Source organism: Marmota monax, unplaced genomic scaffold (assembly GCF_021218885.2).
Source record: "Marmota monax isolate L192 unplaced genomic scaffold, Marmota_monax_Labrador192_F-V1.1 WCK01_AAM20220418_F8-fsc00197, whole genome shotgun sequence".
In the NCBI taxonomy this organism is placed as follows: Eukaryota; Metazoa; Chordata; class Mammalia; order Rodentia; family Sciuridae; genus Marmota; species Marmota monax.
Genome location: NW_026694815.1, coordinates 2,335,773 through 2,360,966, shown reverse-complemented (window position 1 = coordinate 2,360,966; position 25,194 = coordinate 2,335,773). Strand labels below are relative to the sequence as shown.

Sequence of the window (25,194 nt, the reverse complement as noted above, 5' to 3'; positions counted from 1 at the left end):
TATAAGGATATCCAAAACTCTGGATGCACATTGTATACAGTTATATTTGCAGCTCTAGAGATTCCAGTGGGAATCCAAATTGCTGAGATGGCTTTTCATGGCATCAGAATAAAAAAGTGGCAAGAAGTAACACTGGTAATATTCTGTACAGTCTAACTGTAATTTGTTTCGAAAGGATACAGGATATTGCACTTGCTTACTTGTGCTGGTTTCAAGAGGAAAAAAAAAGGGTAGGTGAAGGTGAAGACTCTGGACAATGTTGGCGTCACCTATGACTCTTGTGGCCTGGGGGAATTAGAAGGAAGGGACAGATTGCTTCCCTTCCTATAAGAATGTAAGAAGCAGCTTTCAGAGTAAATGATGAAGAGCATTTGTATTCATAGAAATAAAATGATTTTGATCACAGATTTTATAATACCCAATTTGGCTTCCTTTAACTTCTATTAAGAGTAATTTGCATGTCAGAGGTAGGAAACATGGCAGAAGCTCAGTAAAGAAAGACCAAGCATTTTAGAGTCTGAAATGTTTCTAGGGAGTTTTATGTGTATGTTACTAGAAGAAATAGAGTAATCATGTTTATTTTTGAATAATACTTTCCTCTTATGACAGACAGTTTTGGGCTAGACATTTTAACTGCCTACTGGTATGCAGACTCAGATGGAAAAGGAAAAGAACCCAGTCCAAGTCTGAGCCTCCTCCATCTGGAAAAGGAATGACTTCACATGAAGAAACAACATGTTCTGGGTAAATATCCCTCTTAGGCTATAAGCACAGCTGTTGGCTCTGTTCAGGGCAATTGTTTTTCTGAGAACAGAAAACAGAACACAATTTATTAGGAAGAATGCGGCCTTTCAAGTCTAAAAACTATGTGACTTTGAGCCCACGTTTCAAGTTTCCCGAGTCTTACTTTCTTTCCCTTTAAAATGGGACAAATCATACTTCTGTTTGTTGTTGTAAGGATGACAGATTATACATATGGTCTCTAGAATACAGTAGGTGCTCAATAAATTAAAGCTAAAATCATTTACTTTTATTTATGTTACCTAATTTGGGGCAAGTATGTGAAAGTATTATTAATATAATTAAATTTTACACTAAAAGAAAAAATTTCCCTAATAGAAAGCTAGTAAAGCTAATACTAGAGAAACTTATTTTTAGTTAAAATAATGAGCTTGAGATTGATTCCCTGAATCCTGATGGATAACTTTAACTGGCCAGAGCTGATATGCTGAAATCATTGAAAAACTGAGAGCCACTGGTTAATATTTCAGATGCTCAAAGTTCATAGGTACTAAAGTTCAAATCCACATACAAGACCGCTCTAAAAATGGTCTTCCCACAGTCTGGAAATATCCTAATGTAATCATATAATGGCTTTTTAAAAACATTTTCAGGATATTTTAACTGAAAGAAAATAAACCATATTTAGTCTACAATACATTCAGTTGTATTTTTAAAAATGAGGGAGGGAGGGGCTGGGGTTGTGGCTCAATGGTAGAGCACTTGCCTAGCATGTGTGAGGCACTGGGCTCGATTCTCAGCACCACATATAAATAAAATAAAGGTCCGCCAACAACTAATAAAAATATTTTTTTAAAAAAAAATGAGGGAGGAATGCCCCTGCCTACATACAGACCTGTGGTTCTCTGTGAATAGGGGAAAGAGGGGATAGAAGAACATGTTCACTGCTTTTATTTTTTAATTAAGAACCGTAAAAATGAGTAAGAGTGTGTGTGTGTGTGTGTGTGTGTGTGTGTGTTTGTTTTAGGTGGTGGGGATTCAACCTAGAGCCTTGTATATGCTAAGTATGTGCTTTACCCCGGAGCTACACACCCAGCCCTACAAATTTTTTAATTTAAATTTTTAATTTCAATTCTTTAAAAAAGTTGACTGCTCCATTCAGCTGCCATCCAATGAATATCAGGCCCTTGGCATCAAACCCTTCACAATTGGCATGGCTATTGCTTTCTTCAAGGGAATGCCAGAGCTGAGATGGTGGGGGGAGGTAGGGGCTGCAGATGGGAAGAAATAGTGCATGAGGCAGTCAGGTCATTAAACTTCTTCCACATTGCCATTAAAGGATGAATGCAAGACAGTATGCAGATATGAAATGTGAGCCTATTTTTAAAAACTCTGGAGTCTTTTGCCTGTTTCCCTTCACTTATTTAATAGGATCTGTCAAAATTTGAAAGATTGTCCAATTATCCTATAAGTTTCTTATTCAGTCAAATTAATTGCAGGTTTAGAAAGATTGACATAATGGCAAATCGTTATTTTCTATTTTTATAATTTTGAGAGTATAGCAAGGACATAGCAAACTTTATAGGTAGGTACTGGTCTGGAATGAATCCTGATTATCTTCACCTCTCTGTTCATTATCATCTTAATCTTCTATTATATTGGAAAAATCAGAATCAATTTTATGACCCAATTATTTTGACCACTGCTAAATATATTGAGAATCCACAGCAATTCAAAATGGAGAGTGCTTAGTATGGTTCCCCTAAAAGTAGGCCCTAAGTTAACACCTTTGATATAGTTTGAGACAAAGAAGGGAGAGGATTTGGGATATCGTTTAGTGGTAGAGCACCTGCCTAGTATGTGCAGGGCCCTGTGATGGAACCCCAGCCCAAGAAAAAAAAGCGGGGGCTAGAGGGGAGGGAGAACCGCCCACTAAACAGTATTACTGGACAGGCCTCATTGGTTGAGGGTGGCCCTGGGGCTATTAATTCCCTGGCACTTCTGGACTGCCTAGCCTGTGGGCTGAACAAACCTATTCAGGTAGAAGAGAGCCCTCTGATGGAGAAGCAAAGAAACACAGGTGCCTGAGGTGGGGGGCTATCTGCAGCATGGGAACTGTCCTCTACAGGTGTGATGAACTCACAGTGGGTCCTGGGGACGTGAATGGGGCATTGACAACCTCTGCTATGGTGAGGGCAAAGAGGAATAAAAGGAGGATTAAGAAAACTTGTAATTGAAACTACTGGATGGGGGAACACTTGCTGAGAGAGAAAAAGAATGGGGAGCAAAAAAAAAAAAAGAATGCAAATGCAAATTAGTACAAATGGGGTTATTTACAGAAATTTTCCTTTAAGAAGACAGCTATTCTTATAGGAGTTGACTAGACTTAACATTTGAAAGAAGGATATCTAAGTGAAGGAAAGGAAGAGATATGCTGGTGAGAAATCTACAAGACTATGAACCCTACATTCCCTATTTCCTGCTGCGAAGAGAAACATTCTCTTTTATTTAAAACAAGTCTCATGTAGACTTGTGGGGATGTGTATATTTCCTGTGGCATCACCCCTGAAAGAAGACAAGTCTGTGGAATAAGTATGACTAAGGTCTAAATCCAACCTGGCTGGCAACCTTGGCCTGGCTGTCAGAGGTCTGTGCGCACTGAGGTGAAAATTATAGGAAAATATAGAAAAATCATAGAAAATCAACCTTCATCAGATATTTCAAATAGATCTCTAATAAGTAACCTAACTTTATAACTTAGAAATATTAGAAAACATTAGTAAATTCCAAGTGGAATATCTTATTTAAACAGCTCTGTGCTTTTCTGTATTTGCCATCCTATTCCTCAATACCAAGTTTCATTTAAAATAATGGATAAAGCTTTAGGGATTTAATTCTTCATTAGACATCTGCATGAGGTATTATTAACAGTATTATGTATAATTAATGGGCAAATCTTTGTATACACTTCTGGAAAATATTTTAGAATTTCTGTGTTTATGTATGTGCATACAAATTTCATTTGTAAAAATGTTTAAATAGAGAAATAATTCAATTTATAAAAATGTATAAGAGACCTAAGCCTACTTAAGTACAGAGCCTACTCACCATGGACAATGATGATCCATCTTCAAAATACATCTAAAAAAACAAAACACAAAAGCCCACACCCCACAAGTTTTTAAATCACATTGTCATAAAAGGAAAATTTAAAGCATCATTTCATTTATGGCAAGTAAAATACTGCAAAATTACTTATATAAAAAGTAACAGCAAAAGTCCTTATCAAAAATAAACACTAGAGCTGATTTTAGTTGCAATATAATAACAGAACTATAATCTTTTTAATTATTATTTGTTTTTGAGATGAGGCCTCCCTATGCTGACCACCTGAGCTGTGAACTTGAGTTCCTCCTGCCTCAGCCTCCTACGTAGTTGAGACTAAAGGCATACCAACATTCCTCACTTAATAATAGTACTTGAATTTAAAATATATATGTGCTTTAAGATGTAAATCAAATCATTTTATAAAAACAATATGATATATAACATACAACTACCTCATGCTTAAAAAAGTTCAAAATGTCAACAGACTTATGGAAAGTCTAGATAAAATCTTCTCTTGAATATTAATATTAAATCATTAATTAATATTAAATAATTAATATTTAATCTAAATAATTAATATTAATCATTACGTCAAATCATACTGTTTGTGTAGTACAGTAAATATATAACATTTGTCTGTTATAAAGTCGAGTGAGTTATTTTAATAAAGAGAGAAAATGCTCACAGAAGTACTTACTAAATTGAATTAGTCAAGTCAGAACTGCTAGAAATCAAGCACCTTAAGTCATCAAGAACAGGGTTGAGGGAAGGGGACAAGTGACTGTGGCCCTAAGCCACATAGGTATTAATGCAAATGATTATACCAATTATATTTCCTAATAATGATCTGAGAAGCATAAATAAGGAAAAAAGGTGATAATCTGGAAAACAGCATAAATACTAAATGAAAAGGTCAGATATTTTAGAAGCAAAAAAAAGGTTTCCTTACTTATCACAGACGGAACAGTGATGGCAACGATCTGGTTTTATAAGTTGGCATCTGTCACAATATCGGATTGCTAGGAACAAAAAGCTCCACTTAGTCTTAGATTTAACACGGAATTGAATGTACAATTAAATGGCTTTTATCATCTCTCCAAATTTAAATTCTAACTGAATTTAAATTTGGTAAAAAGAAGATATTCAACTCTTGTATAAGTATAAAAAAAATGAGTAGTTGAGCCTATAGTCAGAGTTCTCTGGAGAGGTTTACCAAGAAGAAAGGATCTTTTTGGAAAACTTTTCTGAGGTGTTTTACATTGTCAGTAGTCACAGGAAGGCTCACAAAGGGCACAGATGTGTCCATTTCTATTAAGGTAGATAGTCTCCTTCAATTAAATGAATTTACTTCCTGTGCATAACAGGGTGAGAAGATACAAACGCAGAAACATGTTTGAGAAATTGATAAACTCCATTAGTTGCTTAATTGGGAAAGACCTCATGTCTCTGTTGGGCAGTATACAGGATTAGAAGTGAGTACTGGATGGGCTAGGTTTGTGGCTCAGTGGTAGAGCGCTCACCTGGCATGTGTGAGGCACTGGGTTCAATCCTCAGCACCACATAAAAATAAATAAAATAAAGGTACTATGTTCTCTACCACTTTAAAAAAAAAGGTTTTATATAAAAATAAAAAAGAAGAAGTGAGTACTGGAAGAAGTACTTCCAATAGAGAATTCTAGTTCTTGTAACTGAAGCCCTCATCTTTTCTTCTATAATACAGATATCAAAGACAATTATGGATAATTGATGTGGAGATGCCATCTCAGTACAGAAGCATCTTACAGGATACACTTGAGGAAGAAAACAGGATAAAAATTGTGTGCGAGACTTCAATTATTCATTTGTGATTCTGAAGTAAGTTAGAAACAAATATAAATAATGTAAGAATATTAATGAAATACCTCATATTCTTTTTTCCGTACTAAATCTTTAAAACCCATTGTGTATTTTATGTTTATTTAAAGCACATCTCAACTTGGACTAGCCATATCTGGACTACTCAACAGCCAAGTGGGCTAGCAGTTACGATAATGGGAAGCACAGGTCTAACGTTATAAACAAATCTCTGGGTAAGTCTTGGTGGGCAAGTATCAATGGTTCATGTGTGTCAGTTTTTAAAACAATTGTTTAATTAGATGTGAAATTACCTTAAAAATCTGACCCAAGGAAAAGATGTATTTAGTTGTATTTGTAAAAAAAATTTTGTTTAAATATTAAGGATGAATAAAGAAACTGTACCAATATCTAAATTATGTCTTACGTGATTTATATAATCAGCTTTAAATTTATAAAAAGTGCATGTGAAGTTATTAATTTTATATTCAACTTAGATACTGCTCCCTTAAGTACTAATAGGAAAGTCCATAATTGAAACTTTAAAAAATACTTCTTTTAGGAATACTCCTAAAAGATTTTAGCAGCTCTTACATCTTCACTGAGTCACAACTAAGTAAACATAAACAGAATTAGAGTCAATTCTGATTTAGTTGAGATCTCTGCACCACCGTATTCATGTTTCCATTCTGTTTTATTGAATTATACAGAAACCTTTTACAGCAATCCAAGAAATAATTATCTTGAATGTTTGACAGTTTCAAGTACATACATTCTTCATAACAGTCACCACAGTGCATCATTTGGATATTGTTCCAAGACACTCATTATCCACACTGACCTCCAGACATAGTCCTAGTGTAGATGGGAAGATCTTTGGCTGCTCGCCTAAGAACTTCCTGATGGGCTTCTCCTCTTGGCTCTCTCTCCAACAAGTCTTTTTCTGCATAAGAGAGATGAAACTGTGGAATAAATTTACATTTTAATCAGTATTTTTGAAGGAATGATGAAATATTGGTCTACTCCACTATACCCAAAGGCACTTATAAAATATTAATGGCACATAGTATATTCAGAGAAGTAATAGAGTTTCAAACCTGGAAAAGTCTGTTAACCTCAAGGATCACTGCTTTATGCATCTAAAAAAAGTATAATAATCATATCTACATTTTCAGGTGTTTGGGAAACTCAAAAGGAATAGAATATATAAAGTACTTATAAGTTGTAGCATTCTATCCAAATACTAATTATATAATAGATACGGTAAATACATATGGCTCAATAGGTAAATTTTTCATTTGGATACCATTAGGAACAAAAGTAGAAACAAATCAATCAAGCATATTTTCTCATTTAAGTGAGTTGTAACTTAGGGATAATCATCACACAACATCTCTAGTCAAAATTGGCCCAACTAATTAAAAAACACTTTTTTAAGAAAACTTATTTTATTTGGTAATCACTCAAACACCAAAAAAAAAGTTTAAAAGTCTACTATATGAACTTTTATAAACATATTTCAAGAGATGCAAACAAGGATAATCACAGCATCATTGTTTGAAATGTAAAAAACTAAATACCACCCTGTGTCCATCAAAAGGATAATGGATACATAAACTAGGATAGGATACATTCAAAATACTGTTGGCATTTAATGATTAATGGACAACAACTATTCAAACAAAGGACTGAATTTCAACATATTACTGAAGACAGCAACAACAACCCAGCTTACAGAACATACACAGAGCAACTCCTTCCCTAAAAAACTTTAAAATCAGCAAGCTAAACAACTTACATAATATTAAAGATACATGTATATGTGATAAAATTATAAAGAAAAGGGAATAATTAATAAAATGCAGAGCAGTTGTTATTTCTTGAGCATACTGAGAAATACCAGAAGTAATACAGGAGGTATGGAAAATATGACTGAGTGATTGCTAGGTGTTTTCATTTTATTATTCTTCAAATTGTATACTACATTACTTTTTTGTATGTATAACACATCTTATAAATTTTTTAAAAGAGATTAAGTATTTTAAAGAATGAAAAATAGGTCACGGTGTTTGAGCCTATATCTTTATCCTCAGAGAAATAAACTTAAAAATCTTTGTTCAGCAGTTGACAATTCTATCAAAGTTACTTTAAAGATAGAAATAAATCTCCAGCTTTCAAATATAAATACATTTTAATATTTTTCATGTATGCATAAACCTTTCAATCGAATCACAAAATTTCAGACCCATTAAGGTGAAACAAAATACAATGTTTTCTCCAAGTATAAAATTTACATACTAAGAGTTCTAAATAACTACAAAATACTAGTATTAAGCTAATAGAATGTAAGTTAGGCTTCTTGTAAGTTTCTAATATATTTGAGAGAACTATTCTCTAGGTTAATTAGTCTTCCTGTTATAAGTTGAAAGCATTCGCTTACCTGTCAATTAACTTCAGAGTGTTTCAAATTCAACTAGTCCTTCAAATGAACACAAACAAGTAAAAGCCACATGTTTTAGGAAGGCTTAGCATGCCCCTTCTATCAGCTGCTCTTCATGAGTTTGCTATCTTAATTATTCAGCTTTTTAAAAATGGAGTATGTTTAGACACTCTTCTGGTTGCTAGAATCTGTAAACGAGGGTGGCTGTGAGCAGTGTGGACTATGGAAGACCAGACGTGTGTCTTGAGGCTGATCCTAGAGGCTGGCAGAGAAGCAGCAGATCTAATATCTTGGAATCCAAGAGAACATTGGGAACCACCTTTCCAACAGGTGGGAAACTGTCTTCCAATTGGATAACGAATCCCTAGATTCATTCCGTTATTTTCAAAGCGACTGAAAAAATAACTCTGATGGGAAGCTAATGGTATGAAAATGTTGTCAGCCTTCAGACCTTCACAAAATTCAAGAACTGAGAAAGATTCAAGTTGTTTACTCATCTATCACATGTGATCATCTTCATTTACCAAAAGATTCACCAGATTTTCTTTCTCCCTTAAAGATTCTATGTTGGGTACCATGTAAATAGCACTACTTTGAAATTAAAAATTGAAAGTGCTATTAACTGTCTTTAGAGAATTGAAACGCAGACATACTAATGGTCTTAATAGAACTGTTTGCGCCTATTTGGCATATGAGGCATAGCACCATATGATGTTGTAAGGATGCAATGATAAGAAAAAAATTTTAAATGGTAGGTAGGGTTGCAAGGCTGGTTCAACATACAGAAATCAATAAGCGTAATACATCACATGAATAGACTTAAAGACAAGAATCACATTATTATCTCAAGAGATGCTGAGAAAGATTTGACAAAATTTAGCACCTCTTCATGTTCAAAACACTAGAAAAATGAGGGATAGTAGGCCCATACCTCAACATTGTAAAAGCTATCTATGCGAAGCCCAAGGCCAACATCATTGTAAGTAGAGAAAACTAAAACCTGGAACAAGACAGGGGTGCCCTCTTTCACTACTTCTACTCAACATAGTTCTTGAAACTAGCTAGATCAGACAGACAAAAAAAAATTAAAGGGATACGCATAGGAAAAGAACTCAAACTATCACTATTTGCTGATGACATGCTTCTATATATAGAAGATCAAAAAAATTCCAACAGAAAACTTCTAGAATAAATGAATTCAGCAAAATATCAGGATATAAAATCAATACCCATAAATCAAATGCATTTCCATTCATAAGCATTGAATCCACTGCAAGAGAAATTAGGAAAACCACTGCATTCAAAATAGCCTCAAAAAAAATCTATCAACATATATATCAAAAAAGTGTTCATCATCTCTAGCAATTAGAGAAATGCAAATCAAACTAAGATTTCATCTCACTCCAGTCAGAATGGAAATTATCAAGAATACAAGCTATAATAACTGTTGGCGAGGACATGGGGAAAAAGGTACACTCATACATTGCTGGTGGGACTGCAAATTGGTGCAACCACTCTAGGAAGCAGTAAGGAGATACCTCAGAAAACTTGGAATGGATTCACCACTTGACCCAGCTATCACACGCCTCAGTTTATACCCAAAGGACTTAAAATTAGCATATTGCAGTGAATCAGCCACATTAATGTTTATAGCAGCTTAATTCATAATAGCTAAAATATTGAACCAACCTAGATGCTCTTCAACAAATGAACAGAGAAAGAAAATGTGGTACAGATACACAACGGAATATTATTCACCCTTAAAGAAGAATGAAATTATGTCATTTGCAGGTAAATGGATGGAACTAGAGAATATCATGCTGAGTGAAATAAGCCAATACCCAAAAACCAGAGGCCTAATGTTTTCTCTGATAAGCTGATGCTGATCAATAGTGGGTTGGGCGGGGGGGATAGGAAAGAATGAGGAACTTTGGTTTGTGTAGAGGGGAATGAGGGTAGAAGTGGGATTGTGGGGATGGGAAGGTCAGTAAAATGAGACAGACATTATTACCCTATATACATGTCTGATTACACTACTGGAATGACTCTGCATCATGTACAGCCAGAGGAATGAGAAGTTGTGCTCCATTTGTGTACAATATGCCGAAATGCATTCTGCTATAAAATAAACAAATTTTCCAAAAGGATAGGGTCTTTTCAGAGAAAGTATCTATCAACTTTGTACAAGCCGATTTCTCTGCCTAGAATACTATTTCTCATGCTTCTTGTATAGACAGCTCCTTCACTTTTGCAGGTTTCTACCTAAATGTCTCCTTCTCAAAGAACTTCTGTGATTCACTTAATTGGGAGGTAGCCTGACCATTCTGTCCCATGTGTTATACTTTCCACAGGTCCTTATGTGCCATACTGCAGTTTAAAATTATTTCATTTGTTCATTTGTCCTTCACCTCTCTCTCCCACAAGAATTTGACTCTACAAGGCCAGGCAGGGATCAAGACCTGGCACACAGTAAGTACTCCATTATAACTGTGGAAAGGACAAAAGAGCAAATATCAGTAGGGCCAAGTCAGACCACTGCATGTCAAGGAAAAAGTTATTTTATATCCTTGTCCTCACCTTTTCATACTCAAACCATGATTCTCATTACTAAGGCACAGACATATTATATTCCTTTCCCATTTCTAAACTTAATGTAAAACCTGCTATTGTATGTTATTTTGGTAAAAGACCGAAAAATAGTCAAATGGATTGAAATCATCAACATGACCTTCATTTTTTAGTTTCTGGACCCTTTTCACCTTAGAGGAAAGTTCTGGGGAGTGCTAGAACTGGAAGATTCCTTACTATGTTTAACATTCTTAATAAATAAACACCATGGCCAGGCTTGGTGGTGGTACATGCCTATAATTGCAAGTTCAAAGCCAGCCTCAGCAACTTAACAAGGCCCTAAGCAACTACTGAAACCCTGTCTCTAAATAAAATATAAAAAAGGGCTGGGGATGTGGCTCAGTCGTTAATCACCCCTGGATTCAATCCCCAGAATCAAAACACACACAAAACACAGCAACCTGGATCTGCACCAAGAAATAAAATACAGATTGGTACAACTGCTATTAATATAACAGGAAGTCAAAAGATACACCCTGGAATACACCAAATAAATGCACTCTGATGCAAAGGCATATCACATCACAGATTTTAACAAAGAGGCTGTTTAGGAACAGAACATCTCTTAGGATGGAACAGGTAACTAACTACCAGATGTGACAGTTCTTGACACTATTGTTTAAATAGTTTCATTTTTTTGGAGCACTTTAGATTTGTAGAAAAATTGAGAAAACTGAAAATTCCTTATACTCCCTTGTGAAGTTTCTTATATTGTTAATATCTTACTTTTTAGTATGGTGCATTTGATACATTAATGAGCCAAAATTGATACATTGTTAACTAAAGTTTAGCATAATTTATTTGTATTTCCTCAGTGTTTTAATCTTTTTTCTGTTTTAGGATCTCACCCAGGATACCACAGTACTTTCGTCATATTTCCTTGAGTCCCTTCTAGCTGGAATAGTTTCTCAGGTTTTCCTTTTTAATTTTTTCACCTTGACAGTTTTGAGTATGACTCTTCAGGTATTTTGTGGGGAGTCCATCTATTGCAATCCATCTGAAGTTTTTCTTTTGTGGAAAAAAATATATTTTTCATGATTCATTTGGGGCTATGGAGTATATGAATTATACAGTATAGGAGACAGAGGTAAAGGGCAATTCTCATCATGTCCTATCAAGGGCACACACTGCCACCTCGACTCATCAGTGTTGATGTTAAATCCAGTCATCTGATTGAGAAATCTTCTGGCAGGTCTCTTGACTGTAAAGTTACTATTTCCCCCCTTTCTATCCTGTACTCTTTGGGAGAAATTTACCACATGAAGCTCATATTTAAGAAGTGGGGATTTTATTCCTCCCCTCCTTAAGGCAAAGTATTTGTATAAATATTTAGAATTATTCTATGCAACAGCTATTTCTCGTCTATCTCTTCATTCATTTATTGACATAAAAAATCTCATTAATGTTTTACTTTGGGTTTTAATCCAACACTATTTTATTTTTCCAGATTTACTAAATTTGCTCAAATTATTCCACCTTTGTCAACAGGAGTCCCATTAGTGGGCTGTGGTCCTTCTGACATGTCCCCATCAATTTTTCTTCTGTATTTTCTGGCACTTCAAGATACCCCAACCATCTTGGGTATTTCCTGCCATAGTCCAAAAATCAGTGATTTCTCCAACAATCCTGCCTTTCTTTTACTGGAAAACATTATTAGAAATCAAGATCTGAATTCATACATAGTTTTCAGGTTAAAGGAGAGTATAATTTTAAAAGAATTTATAAATTAAGAAAACCAAGATCTAATAAAAAGAAACAGAAAACTCATGGAACTGTATTTCTTTGTTTACTTACTCTATTATACTTAGGATGAATATACAACATCACTAGTTTCTAAAATGTACAAATTAAGACATAAAACATTTTTGCCTATTAAATGTGCAACAAAGGGTTTTCTTGATAACATGAAAAGCCAAGAGTCTGATAAAACTGGTCATATCATACATTGCTACAATACTTTGGGGAAACAATTTGGCAAATGACTTAACATTTCCTTGATCTAGTAATTCTACTTTTGAGAATTTTTATCAAGAAAGTAATTCAAAATGTGGGTAAATATGTAAAAACATGTTAATAATTATGTATAATGTGAAAAGTTTGAATTAGCCTAAAAATCCAAGATGGGATATGACTAAATAATTACATATTTCAATGAGAATATTATGCTGTTTAAAATGGCAGTAAACCAGTGATGAACAATTATGTGAAAAAGCATAACAGATATACTCCACACAAAAATAATTAGAATGAAATTCAAAATATAAAGTGGTTGAATTAGTGTGGACATATTTTCCTTTTTATTTTTGTCTAGTTTCCATTTTCAAAATATAATTTAGTATGGTTATATTGGGAGAAAATCTTATGAGAGAAAAAAACTATGATCAATTTAATAATCTTGCTATGAAAAAGAAAATTTTGATTCAGATGTTCCAGATTTCTTAATCCTCTCTACAATCACAAGAAAATATTAACATTATTTTCTTATATTACCTCTTCTCCTACATTTTTGGTACAACTTTTCAAAAAAATTTTAGCATGTGAGAGTACTTTATTGGTCAATTACAGTCCAGGACCCTCATTTTACAAGTGAAGGATCTCCAACTGCTGATAAATTAAAAGGCATTGTATTTTAATGGAATAATCCAAGAATATTCACCACCTAACATAGGTTCTTTTCTTTCAAACCGTAGTCTCCAAAATTTTTTGACCATGTATTCCTATCCATAAGAAATAATATGAGATTTCACTGCTAATATGTGAATATTTCTTTCTTAATACTTGTACTGCCAAGAATATATTACATACCTTAAAAAGAAAACTTAATAAAAAATAGAAACAATAACATATAAGCAGAAATTTCTCTATTTTTTCCCAATGCTTCAGTTGATGTCCTGGGCACACCCACGCCACTTTGATATCTACTTTCCATACCAAATGTTATTGCTTGGATACAAGGTGTTCAGTGGAAAGCTCATGCGGGAATAACCAGAGGTGAAATGATTAGATTATGAGAACTGTAACCTCATCAGTAGATGAATACATTTGATAGATTAATAATTTGAAAGGACTACTGGCTGGTAACTGTAGATTAATGGGGTATGGCTGGAGGAGGCAGATCACTGTGTCATGCCCTTAGGAATTGTATTTTGTCTCTGGCTCCTTGCTCTATTTCCTAACTGCCATAAACTCAGTTTTCTTCTACTACACCCTTCCACCATAATGTTCTGCTTCATTTCAAACTCAAGGCAATGGAGTTGGCCAACTTTGAACCAAACCGCTGAAACTATGGGCCCCAAATAAACTTTTCTTTGTCTAAGAGTTGCCTCTTATCAGGTCTTTTGGTCACAACAACAAAAAATGAACATGTCAGAACACAGTGGAGAGAAAACAGTGTGGCCTTAATAGCCAAAAGAACTTTGATTTGAATCTTAGCTCTGCCACACATTTTAGCACTAGATGCCTTCAGAATATTAATGATTGCAGCCAATGGCTCCATCTGTAAAATGGTAACAAATAATATCTACCACATACAGTTGTCTGAATTGAATAAGGCATATATCTTTTGTAGGAAAACAAATTTCCCAATGATGTCTGGTAGAGTTATGAATTCACTGTCATCAATTTTGATTGTTCTTTCAATAAAGAGATTTTTTTTTTATCTTCAGCATTTCTGTATCATTTCACTTTTCCACTCTTTCCAACTACCTTTTCAAATCTTACCTGTACCCCTAACCTCAATCAACCCACCCCTTCTTCATTTTTAAAATATATTTATTTTTTTATTTATTTATTTTTATGTGGTGCTGAGGGCCTCATGCATTGGAGGCAAGTGCTTTACTACTGAGTACAACCCCATCTCTCCCCTTTTTTTAGCTGATAATCTCACATATAATTTTAGGGAGAAATTAGAAGTCACCTCAACTTCCTGCCAAAGCTATAAACATAAGTGTACATTTATATACTAACTTTCCCCCTACTTTCTTTTAATCACTTTGAGTATCTCTTATAGGTCAGACATTGCTGTAGGCATAGGTGATGGGGTAGTGAAGACAGTAGATAAAGTTCATGCCCTTGTAGGACTTACATTCTAGTGATGGTACAAAAAAACAATAAAGGAATAGAATATAAAGGGGTAAATGCTATGGAGACAAATATAGCTAGGTAGGTACAGGGAATTGCAGGGACAGGAAATTTGCTATTTTTACATTGAATAATCACGGAAACCCTTGGTGATAAGGATACCATTAGAGTTAAAGCATGAAGAAAGTGAAGGTCTTGGCTACACAGTTTCATGTGGGAAGAGTATTCCAAATCAAGAGGAAATAGATTCCAAGGCTGGTGAAGGAGGGACATGCTTAGCATGAAAGCCCATGTGGCTGGAACAGCACTGAAGATGGACAAGTAGGTCAGAGAGGTGATGTGGGCCAGACCACAGAAAGCCTTTTAGGTCACAATGGGGAACTAGATTTTTTTTACTCTGAGCAAGGTGAGTCATCACAGGGAAGTTGTGAACAGAAGAATGATATGATCTCAGAGACAAAGAGAATAGCCAAGGATGATTCTAAGATTTTTGGCCTTAGCAACTGGAAGATGAATTTGTCATTACTGAGATGGGAAAACTTCAGAAATAGGAGGACTGGGAAATGAGGTGGAAACAGGGAGTTTGGTTTCAGTTATGTTGAATGAAATTTTATCAGCTGTCAAATAGGTAGCTGTCAATGACTCCGGAGTTTAGAAAAAAGGACCAGGCATTAATGTACTGAATTGAGAGCCATAACAGTGGGAAACTCACAAAATTAAAATAAATTATTAATGGAATAAATGTGGATATATAGAAAAATAGTTCCAGAAATTGAGTTCTGGAATGATTTAATGCTCTAGAGGTCCAAGAGATAATGAGCAAAGGAGACTGAGAAGGAACTGTTAGTATTGGTGAAAACATGAACTCTTTATGCAAAAAAAGGGGAGGGGGGTAAGAATATTCTAGACAGAAAATACTGCTGTGGTGTACACAGGGAACTACATGAAGTTAAGAACAATAAGAATATAGAATAAGAAGCCAGAAAAAGAGAAGCATCTTTGCTGCTAAGCAAGGGAGACTGCATGCCCCAATCCCCACCCCCAAATTATGTGGACAGTCATAGAATAGACTCAAGCAGTACAAAATGTTAAATTTCTTTTCATATGGAACCCTCCAGCTTTAGTGTGGAAGATAACATTGTGCAGAGTTCGGGAAGGGAATGTAGGTAAAACTGAAACAGTATAACATGGAGACCATATGTCTTGGACAAGGGAGATGATTGACAGCCTGAATTAGGGCAATGATAGAGAAAGAGAGATGAGAGAGAGAGAGAGAGAGAGAGAGAGAGAGAGAGAGAGACAGAGAGAGAAAGAGAGAAAGAAAGAAAATTAAAAAAAAAAAAAAGGCAGAGGGGATATCAGGAGGACTTGGGTGCTGAGGGAGGGTTGGGAAGATGGAGAATTTGGATATGGCTCTGCCAAGCTTCTGTCTGAAGGACCCTGTAGATAGCAATGGTATTAACTGACAGAAAAACAGATGAGTCATGGCTTAAAGAAGGAGAAGGTGATGACTTGTGTGTTCTGTGGCTGATAGATCAAGGAGCTGTGTTTGGCAGGGAGATCCTAAAGTTTGAAACTCAGAGGAGAGTTCAAAAAGAGATTTGGGAGTTATCAGTAAAGAGGTTGTAGACAAACCTCCAAAGTGGATGAGGCTACTTATGATAGAAGTCGGCATTTTCCTTCAAACCTACAACTAAGGCCAGGATGGGGGGAATATAAACAATGGGAAAGAACTAAATACTGTATGAAAGGAAAAAAGAGGCAGGGAAAGGAAAAGAAGTGGAGAGTAAAAGAAGAAGAAAAGGCAATATATAAAAGCATTCTAGTCCAGTCATACCATTAATTGTATGCACATAATTGTGGTTTTTGTTTTTAATTTTCTTTTCTGGTCTGATAGCATATTTATGGGCCTGTATGACCACAGCTACATTTCAAACTGATTACTTCAGGAAACAATCTGAAGTGATCTCTTTCTTTTTTTCCTTTCCTTTCTTCTTTTAACTTGGCCTACTAGAACTATACTGTTATAACAAAGTTCATTTAGATTCAATAAACATGTAGAGGACTAAGTGATTTCTTTTCTTTAGGACAACCTTGCTAATATTTCAACTTTCTTTTTTTTTTTTTTAAGAATTCAACAAACATGTACTGGGTTAAGTGCCAAAAATATACAAATCTGTAAGATTTCAACCTTTGATCCAAGAACCAGATAAAAGATCTGGGAACAAATAGAATGAACTTTTCAAAAATGCAAATTTAATTTAATCATGTCATCCTACTTAAACCTTTCTATAGCACAGACTGTAAGCTGTTCCCCAAAAATCAAGTCTTATGTTCTTCTGTAGAGGTTAACATGAGCATTGAGAATAAAGACTAAACTCCCATCCATTTAGGAAGATGTGACCATATAACTAAGTTCTAAATCGAATCGGAAGTGACATCAGTAACTTCTAGAAAGTATTTTTAAAGGAAAGGGCATTGACTTCTCCTCCTCTTTCCTACTTCCTCTGGTCTGCTGGCTAGAAATGTAGACATGATAGCTATAACTTCAGCTATCCTCTTAGACCAAGAGGAGGCCTTGAAAACAGAAATTACACGTGATAGAACAATAAGGTAGATAGAGCCTACATACCTGGAAGCTGTGGATTAGCTTTAGATTTTTTTAAAATATTTTTTTAGTTGTCAATGGATCTTTTATTTATTTATATGTGGTGCTAAGGATCGAACCCAGGGCCTTACACATGCCAGGCAAGTGCTATACCACTGAGCCACAACCCCAGCCCTAGCTATAGATTTTTTGACTGTCGAGAAGGTAAGTTAAGCCATTCATTGTTGTTTCTGGTAGCTGAAAGCCAACTAATACGTCTTTAGTATGGTAATTATAATAGAATTCTGTCTACCTGCCAGCTCTATCTATCCATCCAACCACCCATTTTGACATTTGACTCTAATGTAGAAATGGAATGCATAGCAAAGTTAATACTGGAAATACAATAACCATCTCTTACAAAGGTAATCTTTATCAAGTGAAAATTCAAGTATTTATTAACAGCATTTTTTTAAATTCAAAAAATCACTATGCCCTTTAAGTCTGTAGCACTAGTGAAATGAAGAAAATTTATATTTCAGATATCAGTATTACTGATTTCTCTCTTTAGGATAACTGTTAAACTTACTTCTTTTGAAGGATTCATTGGTAATGTAAAGATAGTTTTCCAGTACGACCAAACAAACATTGCAAAAAGTAGATGATAAGCCATCAGGCACACAACTAAAATGAGAGAAACATAATTATCATTGTGATATGCAAATACATACTCAAACCATGATACTCACAAAAGATCTGCTTGTTCTAAAACAGCCAAGTTACTAATTATAATAAATCATAAAAATTCATTTTCATCATACTAGAATAAGCACTTTTTAAATATAAACCTAATGCCAAGATTATTTCTAAAAAGACTCCTAAATGCATAAGTATATCTACATCCATGAATTGAATGTTCTCATCTGCAAATAGGCATGTATCTATTTGTAAAATGGCTAAAGGGACCCTTTTAAACTGTAAAAATTAGGCAGTTATGCCTGCAACCTTAAAGAATAAACATAGCATTAAACAAATGTCAGATCTTTAAAAACATTGCTTTATTGAGAGAGACAGCAAATGCAGTTCCTGAGAAGCTGTCTGCTCATTTATTCTGCTCCAGTCTATGCTGGTGGCCCTCACTAATGACAACATGTGTAAACAGGCCAAAGAGGTGCTTCTCTTTGTCCACTTAGACAAAAAGAGATTTCCTTCAGTGGAAATGCAAGTGCTTTATCACATGGGACAATCGTTAATAAAAGCATTTTGAATATTTTCTTTAAGGTAATATATAAATATACTTTGTGTGGTGTTTTAAAGTCTTGGAGTACTACACAAACTTAAAAATACTAATTTTGTATGCAGTGATAATAATTCACTCTGAATAATACATTAATACACAATTCTGTGAGATATAATTGAATAAAATATGTTTAGTATTTTAAGCCTTTTTTGGTGAAGATAAAGCATTTTTAAAATTTTTATTTTTTGTTCTTTTTAGTTATACATGACAACAGAATTAATTTTGATATAACTGTACAAGAATGAAATGTATCTTATTCTAATTAGGACCCCATTCTTATGGGTGTACATGATGGTGGAATTCACTATGGTGTATTCATATAAGTACATAAGAAAATTATTTCAGATTCATTCCACTGTCTTTCCTTTTCCTACCCGCCACTTCCCTTCATTCCCTTTTGTCTAATCTACCGAATATCTATTCTTTCCCTTTCTACCTATAGGACTTTTTAATTTTTCTAAATAATGATGACATTCATATTTATAGAATCATTAAAAATTCCAATTATCCAATAAGGCAATAATAATTTGAATATCTCCAATAGGTGTGAGGTGACGACAGCCAATGGTAGTTTTCATAAATTATGTAGATGACTCAGTTATTAGGTAATAGTGTGAGTTGGGACATAGACTATTGATATCCTTGTACCTGAGAGTCACAAGAAGTTTAGGCACAATTACTGCCATTTGGGGTTTGAGTTCTGTTATGGTTTAGATCCAAAGTGTGGTGTTCCCCCCCCCCCACCCCCACCGCCCAAAAAGCTCATATGTTGAAAGCTTGATCTCCTATACAGCAGTGTTCAGAGATGTGCCCTTAGGGAGATGAATGGATTGTGAGGGCTCTGACTCATCAGTGGATTAATCCATGATAAATTCTTAGCTTAATGAGCTATTAGGATGTGGTGGAAACTTCAGGAGATGGGGCTAAGTTGTTGGAGGAAGTAGGTCTCTGGGGGGTGCCTCTGAAGTGTGTATTTTGTCCCTGGTCCCTCCCCCCACTTCCTAGTAGCCATGAGGTGAGCAGCTTTGCTCCCACATGTTCTTCCCAGGGTCATGTTCTGCCTTCACCACAAGCTTAAAACAATGGAGGCAGCTCACCCACCAAGGACTGAAACCTCTGAAACCATGAGCCAAAATAAATCTTTCCTTCTTTAAGTTGATTTTCTCAGGCAAATTCTTTGCCAAATATCTGACAGAATTCAGTTTAGGAATTTAGAGAAATGAGATATTTTCTTTTCATTTCTCAAAGAGTAATTTTTAATTGCAACCCAATCTAAATGGATACAATTCATTTTTTCCAAACTTTAAAAAAAAAAAGGCATACTGGTAAAAGGAGCATAATATATTTTACCTTGTTCGCCAATGTTTTCCATGGACACTATGGAAATAGAAAACAAAAGATAGGTAATAGGTTATATGAAGCTCATGGCAAGCGTACAGTCGAAAAGAGATAGAAGGCATTTACATAGGTTAATAATTTGGCTTCCCTCTGAACCAACATTCTTTAAATATTTGTTCAACTTTACTTAGAGGAAAGGTAAGCACTATATGGAGTGAGGGTGGGGAAGAAAGACTGGCAGCCATGCCTTTATTGTGCACTTCAACTCTGGCTCCCATACAGCAAAGCAGCATTCATCAAGTGTGCCCTGTGGGTCTCAGTCATGTGTCTGTTGGCTTATTGGTTTCGCTTCAACCACAGGGTTCAGATAAAAGCAGTGTTTACCATATCATTACATTCCAGAGACATTTATTGCTTTTTATCAACTGGCCACCACCTGGCTAGCTCTCAACAAAGAATAAAATGCTGTGTCCAGGGCACATACTCTTCATATTTCCAACAGTTCAAATTCTCACTCCAAGGGGTCTGACTGCTCCCTGCTGTACAAAGAGGAGCCCAGGCAATGATGGGAAACAGCCATCCCTCAGGGGCCACTGTAAATATGTGAAGGTAGCGAATGGATTAAGATAGGAGCCAAAGAAGCAGAAACAAGCTGGGACAAGAAATTGAATTTAGTAATCCAGATCATTTTCTCACTTTGTGTATTGTCTATTTGTTTTGCTATCCATGTAGTCTTCCTGTGTTTGTAATAAAGTGGGTTTCTGGGGGGGGGATGGGGGGGCGGGGGATTGGGGGTGGATTTTGGCCTATCTCAGATATACCATAGGAACGTTTGATTTCATGTATTTTTGTTCCTACTTGTTTTTTTAAAGGGGTACAGGATTCTAGTTCTTAGCTCTGGAATGAAGTATCACTGCCTTCAGAAGTGCTAGAAACAGGGTAATGTAAGAGATTTTTAGGACTACCTCATCCAACCAACCGCTTTCTTAAACAAGCTATTGAATGTCAATTTAGGCATTTCTAGAGCCAGCAGGGGCCCACAGCTTTGGAGAGCAGCCCAATCTATTACTGGATTGCTCTAAGAATAAGAAAATTCATCCTTAACAGGATGATAAAAATTGCTTCTTGTGGCTTCTACCTGTGATAGCTAGGCTTCCAGTCTATAGCAATAAATAAAATCTAAATGATAGAACTTTGAATATTTAAAAAGTTACTGTTTCCCCCTTAGATGTTCTCTTTTAGCCCAAATAATAAGTCATTTTCAGGTCTTCTACCAACTTTGAAATGTATGACACCCTCTCTTCAGAATGGGCCTGACAGGCAGCACCATGACCTATGACTGACCAAGAACCTGTTTCACAAGTTTTCTTTTTCATAGACTCTTTAAAGTGGTGAGGCTGAAGGCATAAGAAAGACTCCTGCTGGGCTGTTGCCTGCTTCTGAACCTACCACCACGTCTACGCATTTCTTTTTTTTATTATTAGTTGTTCAAAACATTACAAAGCTCTTGACATATCATATTTCATACATTTGATTCAAGCAGATTATGAACTCCCATTTTTACCCCGTATACATATTGCAGATTCACATGGGTTCCACATCCACCTTTTTATATACTGCCATACTAGTGTCTGTTGTATTATGCTGCCCTTCCTATGCTCTACTATCCACCCTCCCCTCCCCTCCACGCATTTCTCTCTAGGCACTGCCTTGCTGGTCTTTGCTGTTGCTCCAAAATTGACTACATTTAACTCTTCATCAAAACTTCTTGTCCTTCAGAGGACCTCATCTAAGGAAATTGAAAAGTGATTTGACTCCGTTTGTGCATTTATGTATATGACCCTTAAATGACCATGCCATTGGTGTTGGTGCTTTAAAGAAAATGCATTTGCTATTCCATGCCTCTAGCTATCAGAACAGAAAACAGTAAAATAAAATAACATTTAAGAAAACAAATACAGTTAATGGGTTAATCATCTTTTTGACCCAGAACCCAACTCTATTAGTTGGAAATACATTCAAAGACATCTTTTTAGAAGTTATTTTTGCCATTTATGGCTTGTTTTTCCCTAAATGTATTTCAAAATCCATAGATGCTCTATATTTTTTTATGATTAATCAAGTCATATATGGACACATATTAGAGTAAAAATTCTGATGTCATTTGTAGAATGAGATTTGGAAGTCCAAAAAGGCTACATCTGATTTCACTCACCAAGATGAACCTATCCAATTTCCTATAACCATAAGTTTTTAATTTTCGTCAATATCACAGGCCAAAATGAAAATCCTTCTGTTTTAGTATTCGTTTCCCTCATTACTAGTAAAGTTTAGCACTATTTTAAAAATACTATTGGTTTTTCCAATCTCTTCTGAGTGAATTCTGTCTTTCTTATTGGTTTACTTTACTCTTGAGAGACTTTTATATATCCTGGAAAATTATCTCATATCTGTAAATATGTTATAAGTAAAGTTATATGTAACTGTTTTCAAATGATTTAACAAATACTAGCAAAATTTTATGACTTATCATTGACTAAATAACAGTATCAAAATTTTCAAATTATTTCATTAACAGATATATGAAGCCTACTAGAGTTTTGTTTTCATTCTTAGGACATGAATGTTCTCCCAATCATGTTTATTTAATTAGTATGTCAGTGATTCACCTTGTAATTTTCAGTTTAATGGCAGAGTTGTCAAATTTCAAAATATCCATTCTCATTGTGTAAAAACATGAGATGAATCAGAAAATATAACGTCATTTTCTAGTGAAAAATCACAAATATTTGTAAATGGCTGATTAAGAACAGATTGCTATATAGGCTCAAATACTTTTCTTACATGTATAAAAAACTATATAGAAAATATAGATGCATTTTTGAAAAAATATTGATGTAATCAACTGTAATTTGATTATTTACAACAATGTAAGAGTTAAACAGCAATATTGAACACATTTATGACAGATCTTCCAAAAATAACTATTAGTTTTTTGTGTGAATTCTGAGTTTTAATCCAGTATATTTACATTATTAACTTCATAGAATTACTCAACTTTATTACTCAGCCTTAAAGAAAAAGGAAGTTATGGCATTTGCAAGCAAATGATTGAAACTAGAGAATATCATGCTAAGTGAAATAAGCCAATCAAAAAAAAAACCCACAAAAAACGAAGACCTAATGTTTTCTCTGATAAGTCGATGCTGATCCATAGTGGGGGTTGGGGGTAAGGAAGAATGAAGGAACTTTGGATTGTGCAGAGGGAAGTGAGGGGAGGGGTGGGACCGTGGGGATGGGAGGCACGGTAGAATGAGACAGACATTACCCTATATACATGTATGATTACACTACTGGTGTAATTCTGCACCATATATAGCCAGAGGAATGAGAAGTTGTGCTCCATTTGTGTACTGTGTGTCAAAATGCATTCTACTGTCATGTACAACTAATTAGAACAAAGTTTTTAAAAAAAATAGAAAGGAGACCAGTAGAATAGAGGAAGGGCATCAATCAGGGGGAAGGAGTGGGGGAAAGGGATGGAACTGGGGAATGAAATTGATCAAATTATACTTTTTTTGTGTGTCCACATATGAACATATTATAACAGGTTACACCACTATATATAATTATAATGAGCCAATAAATAAAGAAAAATAAATAAATTTTTAAAAAAGAATTAACTTCTTTTTTTTTGTTTGTTTATTTGTTTTGGTACTGGGAGCCTAACAGGATCTTGAGGTAGGCAAGTGCTCCACCACTGAGCTACCTCCCCAGCCCAAGAATTGACATTTTGGAATTGAGAAATGTCATGGATACTATAAGGCCAAGAGTTTGTTTGGGTTATCAGGTCTTCTTTTTCTGGCAACCCTTTCTGCCTAACTCCCCCCTCCTATGATTCCTTTAAGTAATAGAATGGGGACTGGAGAAAAGGCTGAAATGGTCAGGCATCCATTTATAATTGATAAATGTGATAGTTTTTATGATAGCACTAATTGTTCTTTAAGGAATCTTGGTTTAAAAATAAAACAAGCAGGGCTGGGGCTGTGGCTCAGCGGTAGTGCACTTGCCTGGCATGTGTGAGGCACTGGGTTTAACTCTCAGCCCCACATATAAATAAATAAAATAAGATCGGTCAACAATTAAAAAATATATCAAAAATAAATAAATAAAACAAGCAAAACCAAAGTTGAAGAGTAGGATTTGTCAAAGTGAAAAATCTCAATTACAGAGAAAACTTGATCCATTTGTCTTGAAAATACCATTTAAATATATTACCACCTTATCTCTTCAGCCTGAATTACCAAGCAATCGTTTGTTCCAGGTGTCAGTAAACTACGGCCCTTGGTCCAAATACAGTCAGCCATCTTGGTTTGGGTATGAAGTCTCATGCATGGAAGGCATGGTTTGCAATGTGGTAGTGTTCAGAGGTGGGGCTTTGCAGGAAATGATTAGATCATGAGGGCTCTAAACTCACCAGTGGATTAATCCTTCCATAGCTGAATGGGTTACTGGAAGGTAGTGAAAACTAGGAGGTAGGCCATGTTATGGGCATGCCCTGAAGGGGGATTTCTCATCCACTGCCCCTTTCCTCATTCTGCATCCTGGTTGCCAAGAGCTGGAATTTCCTCAGCTACACCCTTCACCAAGTTTCTGCTTTGTGACGACCTGATAATGGACAGCAACCTTTGAAACTCTGGGCCAAAATAAACTTTTCCTTCTTTAAGTTGTTTGTGCCATTTTGGTCACAGTGACAAAAAACTGGCACATACCTGTTTCTGTAAATAGAGTTTTATTTAAGTAAAAACACATTCACTCATTTAGGCAGCCTTTTTGTTTTCAGTGGCAGCACTATATAGTTGAGACAAGGATGGTTTGTTTTTAAAAGCCTAGAAGACTTACTATCAGTCCCTTCAATAGGGAACCTTAATCTTTTCTCTGAAGACCTTCAACTGAACAGAAGAGGTCCACTCATATTACGAAAAGTAAACTGCTTAACTCAAAGCCTATTATTTAAATGGTAATCACATCTAAAAAGTTCCTTCACATTAACATCTAGACTGGTGTTTTACCAAACAACTAGCCACCTTCACCCAATCAATTGGATATACAAAATTAACTGCCATGGAGCTGGGGTTG

The 25,194-nt window shown here is 35.2% G+C and overlaps 1 protein-coding gene across 1 annotated transcript in view; it reads right to left on the bottom strand.

Moving 5' to 3' along the window:
• Positions 1-25,194, bottom strand: part of Zdhhc2 (zinc finger DHHC-type palmitoyltransferase 2) — a 63,731-nt gene that overhangs the window by 18,335 nt on the left and 20,202 nt on the right. Inside the window, exons 2-6 of the mRNA XM_046425980.2 lie at positions 20,068-20,094; positions 18,007-18,101; positions 6,524-6,644; positions 4,799-4,868; positions 3,850-3,882 (exon numbers count right to left, since the gene is read on the bottom strand). Coding sequence (XP_046281936.1) covers positions 3,850-3,882; positions 4,799-4,868; positions 6,524-6,644; positions 18,007-18,101; positions 20,068-20,094 — 346 coding nt within the window. The remainder of the gene's footprint in view (positions 1-3,849; positions 3,883-4,798; positions 4,869-6,523; positions 6,645-18,006; positions 18,102-20,067; positions 20,095-25,194) is intronic.